The sequence below is a fragment of the Emys orbicularis genome, chromosome 4, assembly GCF_028017835.1.
Source record: "Emys orbicularis isolate rEmyOrb1 chromosome 4, rEmyOrb1.hap1, whole genome shotgun sequence".
In the NCBI taxonomy this organism is placed as follows: Eukaryota; Metazoa; Chordata; order Testudines; family Emydidae; genus Emys; species Emys orbicularis.
The window spans coordinates 133,092,127-133,098,521 of record NC_088686.1 but is presented as its reverse complement, the minus strand read 5'-3'; the positions used below and the strand labels follow the sequence as shown (position 1 = coordinate 133,098,521).

General features: G+C 60.8%; 1 protein-coding gene across 1 annotated transcript; it reads right to left on the bottom strand.

Moving 5' to 3' along the window:
• Positions 1-3,396: 3,396 nt before the first annotated feature.
• Positions 3,397-5,778, bottom strand: PHLDA3 (pleckstrin homology like domain family A member 3). Its single transcript, XM_065404385.1, has 2 exons — positions 5,427-5,778; positions 3,397-3,521 (listed from the first exon to the last, which is right to left on the bottom strand). Exons 1-2 carry the CDS (start codon positions 5,776-5,778, stop codon positions 3,397-3,399), a joined length of 477 nt encoding a protein of 158 aa, XP_065260457.1.
• Positions 5,779-6,395: the final 617 nt, after the last annotated feature.

The following is a 6,395-nucleotide window of genomic DNA, read 5'->3' as shown; positions in this document are numbered from 1 at the left end:
CACATTCGTACCTGCCAGTGCCGTGCTCCACGTCCGTGCTCCCATTGCTCAACCCATAAACAACGTGCCTGCCAGGAGCAGCTGGAGAGAAGGAGCCCTGGCCAGAGGCAGCACATACCTCAGGGCTGTGTTTTACAGACACAGAGCGAGAACCAGACGCTTGAACGTGTTTTTTAAATACCTAGAAACCTGGTCCCTGCAAAACCCACAGCAGCAAAGCCGCGATGAACAGCAAGTGCCCAGAGCAGCACAGGCCACAGAGAAACCCTGCCTGTCTCCCCACAGGGTTCCAGGCTCATGCAGGGTTCCAGGCTGCAACTTCTCTGTGTTCTAGGCTGTCTCCCCACTGGATTCTGGAGGGCCGCCTCGCAGAGTTCCAGACTGCCTCCCCTCAGTGATGGGTCTGCAGCCGGCCGGGTCCAGGGACATCAAGGGGTGATGTTAACCCTTCCCCGTTCAACACACTCTCCTGCGTGAGGCTGGAGCAGCATGGGGGGCAGGTGCTCTCATCCTGACTGTGAGAGCTTTGCAAAATACTTGTGTCAAACTCAAACCAGCTGGAGCAGAGCAGGGTTTGAGGGCCAGTTTTCCCAGAGCTTCACCTGGGCTATGGGCGCTCGGTGAACAATCTGGGGAGCCATCAAACCACACCCCGAGCTGCCACGGCCACTCTCCCCCTAGCAAGGCCCAAGACCTCATTGTTACTTAGAAGGATAAGGAAGGTTGAGGGAGTGCCATGCCATATAGGGCAAGAACCATCTGGCACTAGGGAACTGGCCTCTCACTGCTGGGCCCTCAATGAAAGGTCCCAGGGTGGATGGGGTGGAGGATGCTACATGGAAGGGATGGTTCATCAGCCCCTGCAAAAGGAACTGCACAAGCACCCTTGCACAGTGGGTGGCCTCCCCCTGCCTACAGGGCCAGGATGAGACCTGGGCATCCCTGTAATGCCACCTAATCCCAACTGTGTGGCCTGGTGCGGGGGGAATCCTAGCCCCAGTGGGCAATGGGCTGACGGTGGGCACAGCCCCCCTGCCCAGCACTAGCCCTTCCTGTCGGCGCTGCTGCTGTGTTTTCTAAGCTGTTTGCCACCTCTCAGGGCTTTGAGACCCTCCATTGATTTTAATCTCAGGCTCCCAGGCTTCATCTGAGAATCCCTCCTTCTCCCTGGCAGTCCAGGAGCCCAGGCCACTGTGCAATGACAGGACAGCGCAGGCTGTGGAAGCTAAAGAGACCCACTGGGTCTGTCTGTGACCTGCAGCCCCCTTTGCATTCACCACAGCCCAGGCCTGTCTCTGCTGTAGCACAAGGGACACTCCATGGGTCTCCTTGCTGTGGTGTACTGGAAACTGGTTACAAAGGACAAGCCATCACTTTAAGCTTGAGGGATTTCCTGGTCCTGCTTGCAGGCTAGGGGCCTCAGAGAGAAGCTGCGTGATCTGCGTCAGTCGGCAGCCTGGAGCGAAGCAGCCTAGAAAATGATGCAAAGCGTCCTGTGGCACCTTATAGACTAACAGACGTATAGGAGCATGAGCTTTCGTGGATGAATACCCACTTCTTCGGATGCAAGTGGGTATTCACCCACGAAAGCTCATGCTCCTATACGTCTGTTAGTCTATAAGGTGCCACAGGACTCTTTGCTGCTTTTACAGATCCAGACTAACACGGCTACCCCTTTGATACTAGAAAATGATGGGATGAGTTGTGCCTCTCTGCCTTCAGGGAGGAGCCTGCTTTGTCTCTCTCTGGTTTATCACTATGAATTCTCAGAAATAAAGGAGTGGGACGTTGCAACCTTCGAGCAAGAGTATTTGTGTTTTTATCTCACTTCTCTGTGTGCGAGCCATGAAACAGAACATGTCCAGTGCTCCCCTTCAGATTGTTACACCTCTAGTTCAAATGTTTCATTTCTATCCCCAGTGGTCATTTTTAATCACATAAAAAACCCTTTACAAGGAGCATTCAGGACATGGCTGCTTTGGGCTGTCAATCAGTTCTCTTCTTTCTTTGGAGCAAGGTGGCCACTCCCCACCCAACAAATGATCACAGCAGAGAATCTCTCCCTGTAACGTTTATTGGTCCATGTCAAAAAATTATCACTCAGCTTGGCCTTCACACAGAGGCCCAGGATGGGCACAGCAGGGTGCAATAGAGGGGCTGTGGCAGATCGGGGGGAAGGAAGGGGGGAAGCCCAGGGCCAAAAAAGCAGGGGGCTGCAGGTCAGGATTGAGGGGCATGGGCAGAGCTGTATGTAGGGGAGCCCCCGGCTGGAATAGCAGGGGGCTGCGAATCAGGACTGAGGGGCATCTGCAGATCTGTGCATGGGGGAACTGCCCCAGCACACTGCCCACGTCAGACCTGTCTCTCCGGTGACCTTCACCCTGCCTCCGTTCACCCCAGACCAACCCCCACAAGGTGAAGACGCAAACCAAGCAGCAGCAGCGTGCAGAATGGGCACCGTCTGATGAGCCATGACCAAAGCGTTCAGACACAAACCGCCCTTTGCTGTCAGCGGCCCAGGTGCCCGCATTGTCGATTGTCCCGACACACCAACAGCAGCGACTCCCCATCCTGGCAGGAGAGCCGGTCTGACCCAGTGGGGCAGGGCGTGCGAGCGCTTGCACCATCTGTTTCAAGGGGAGGAATTCATTTAGGGCTGTCCTCACAACCCCTCTGTCCAGACAGGTCACCGGCTGAGACAGGCTGGCGCCTTTTTGCTGAAGCCTGTCGTCACACGGGCCCCAGCCAAACTGGGGAGTGGCACCACACAATCACTCCGCTCAGGAACCTGCCCCCACCTACACCCTGACATCCCACCAAGCTCAATCTCTGGATGCTGAAATTTAGCATCTTCAGCTTGGATCTCCAGCCACTCCAGTCCCGCAGGAACAGTCTAGGGAGAAGCGACATAGGGCAGCTGATTTCCAGTTCATCGCAGCCCCAACCGGCTCAGCTACGGGGCAGCTTGTCGCCGAGGGATGCACCTGTGGATCACGAAGATGCCTGGCTGAGCCTTGGCAGCAGAGCCATGGCAGGTCCGGCGGGTGGGATGGGCTCCCCGGCTCACTAGCATGGTCGAGTCCCTTCTGACGTCCAGCCAGCAGCAGGCTGATGAAGCGCAAAACAATCCTGCTTTGGTTCTTGCTTTTATTCCCCAGGTGCTCCCCTTCCTGCCTCTCCTGCAGGCCCTCGACTGGACCAGTGGGCCCCGGATCCCTGGGCCAAGCTATACGGAGCGCTTGGAGAATGGTGCAGCCGCCTATGGCCGTTGGGAAGCAGGAATGGCCCAGCAGGGAGGGGGGCGGTTCTCAGCAGCTAGCGGCACACGCGGTCCAGGCTCATCAGGCCTTTGGCGCTGAAACGCCTGCTGTCCCTATTAAAGCCAGGGCTCCACTTTCACTCATAGCCAGGGACTCCGTTCTCCCCGCTGGCGGGCGAGTGCCCCTCCGCCATCCCCGTCCTTCCCTTGAGCCCCTCCGGGTCTGTGGCCTGGCCGCTCGGGGCCGGGTCGTACTGGAACACTGTCAAAGGGAATGCACCGGTTAGCGAGGGTGGCTGCCCAATTCAGGGCCAGGGGACTGGCTGGCATGGGCACCTGGGAGCTCATCTGGGCATGGAGGGGCCCAGCTCAGACCTGGGGTAAGTGAGATAGACTCTGGGGAAGTGTATGGGGGCATTCCACCTATTTACATCCGGGGGAATCTGGCCCCAGCTTGGGTTTAGGCCAGAGGAGGGAGCTGAGAGGGGGGCACACAGGGTTGTGATACAAGCCACTGCTTGCTCTACCTGAGCCAGGACAGATGGAGAGCCCAGGCCAGGCCCAGAACAGGGGGAGAGCAAAGGTGGCTTGAAGCCCCCCCTCCCTGCCCCAAACACAGGAAGGGGGTAGTGGAGAATTGGGCTCCCAGGCACCCTGCAGGATCGAGCCCTGCTTTGGGGCTGTGGGAGCAAAGAAGAGACCCGGGGGTGTTTTCCAGCTTGAGAGCTCCAAGTTCCACAGCAGCGGCACTATGGTCACCATGGCCACCCCGAGGGCCAGGGCTTGCTGGGAGGGGACCTCTCCCATCATGGGGATGCTGTCACTAGCCTGGGGGCGGGAGCCTTGCCCCACTCACCGGGCAGAGGGATCAGCCCTCCCAGCCCCAATCCCCCATGGAAGCAGTGCCAAGTGCCTGAACAGCACTGTGGAAATCAGCCAGGGGATTGGCGCATGTGCTGGAGCAGGGTTGAAGGAGCCAGGTCCGGCTGCTTCCCATCCAACCCGCCTCTCCCCGACACTCCAATCCACCGTGGAGCTCAGGACTGCTCCAACCAAGGGGATCTGCAGCTGTCCCAGCACCTGCCCAGGTTGGAGCATGCCCAGGAGGCAGGCAGCGGGACCTGGCACATCATCTCCAAAGCAGGGGGGAGGGGGTTAGAGCACTGGCAACACAGTCCTGAAACAACCGGGCTTGCCCGCTGGGATCCCAGGTCAGCAGCATTACGGTAAGGAAGGCAGGCTCCTGTAGCAGGGCTCTAGCACAAGGAGAGGGGTGACTCTGCTAGTGGATCATCAGCCCATAGACAGGTTCCAGGCAAAGGCTACGGAAACCCTGTGAGCTCAAGGCAGTGCCTGGCACTCGGTGGAGACACGATCTGTGCCTGGCCCTCTCCCAACCTGCCCCCTGCCCCTCCCCAGTGCTGCTGTGGTGGGATCATCCTGCCAGGCCAGACAGAGGCACTGAAATTCATCCCCACCCGGGCACGGAAACAGCAGCTCAGGGGCCCTTGGGGGAGCCTAGACCCCGACTGGCACAGTGTAAATACATGCAGCACCCAGCCCGGCACCCGCAGCTCCCCCTGAAATCCAGGAAAGTTGGGGGCACCCCAGGAAATCAGGCGATAGGCTCCGCAGTGAAAACAGGGAGGGAAAAGCGGGGCCTGGAGACAGAGGGCTGGGATGGCTCTGGGAAGGGCAAGCTGACTGGCACATCACCCTTGGCATGGGCGGGGTAACACCCGGCACCAGCAGGGGGTGAAGGCAAGACTCAGCAGAGAGCCCTCTCAGGCAAGCTGAAGGAGTGGCCCCTTTGGCTGGTAGTAGCGGTAAGTTGTTATCCTCCAGGGGTCATGCTCTAGCAGGGCCACCCAGAGGATTCAGGGGGCCTGGAGCAAAGCAATTTCGGGGGCCCCTTCCATCAAAAAAAGTTGCAATACTATAGAATAGTATATTCTCGTGGGGGCCCCTGGGGCAAATTGCCCCATTTGACCCCCCCCCCCCCCGGGCAGCCCTTTCTCTAGGGAAGTTTCCTTCCTCGGGGACAAGCCAGTTCCAACGCAAGGAACCGCGGGCTGAGCCCCGGATTCACCCCGCTGCCCTTGGCACGGATCGCTGCCCTTGTGCCAGCCCAGGGCGCCCATCCCCGCGGTGTCAGGCCCGGGCTCACCCGCCCTGGCGCCGTGCCGGGCCCGCACACTTTGCATGGCCAGCCGGTTCTGGAAGCGCACCAGCCCCAGGCCGATCTCCGCGCTCCAGCCGGGCTCCTCCCGCGGGCCGCGGAAGTCGATCTCGCAGCCGCTGTCGGTCACCACGGTGAAGTAGACGTGCCGCCGCTTCCACTCCACGCACTCCACCGCCCGCATGCGGGCGAAGCCCAGCTCCTTGCAGCGGGAGCCGCCGGGCTCGAAGAGCCGCAGCCCCTCCTCGGTCAGCAGGCAGCGCTTCTTCTTCCAGCGTTGCAGCAGCCCCCCGCTGCGCTTCTCCAGCACCCCCTCCTTCAGCACCTGCGGGGGGGTCATGGCCGCCGGGCCGGCCCCCGCCGGGGCATCCCCTGCAGCCCGGGGTCCCGGGGCGCCCGGCTCCGGCTGGGCACGAGAACCGCGGCCCCTTCCGTTTGCAGCGCAGGGCAGCCAGGCGCGATCCCCCGCGCTGCTCCGCCCGGGCTGTGTCGCGGCATGCCCCGGCTGTGCTCCCTTCCCCTGCGGAGCCTCGCCCCACGCCCCTCCTGCCTGGCAGGCACCCTTCCCAGCCAAACGCGGGCCGGGCCAGGCTGGGGGCAGCCTCGGCGCGCAGCTGAGATTCATTCACAAATTGGCGCACACACGCGGCTGGGGAGGGCGGGGATCCCTGCGGAGCAGCCCCGGTTCCACCCCAGTGCCGTTTGGACAGCCAGGGCTTTCCTGACTGCCGGGCAGCTGCAGCCCCTGGGTACAGAGGGAGGGTTAGTGGGTGGCTGATGTGCCAGTCTGAGGCCTGAATCATTGGCAGGCGGGCAGCGTAAATCCCTTTGCTCAGCAGCAAAGTGCCCCCGGGAATGGAGCTGTTTGCACAGCACGGGGGCCAGGCGAGGGTCTGAGTCATTCGTATGGCAGCAGCCGGGCCAGGTGGGGTCTGAGTCTGGTGTGTGGCAGCCATG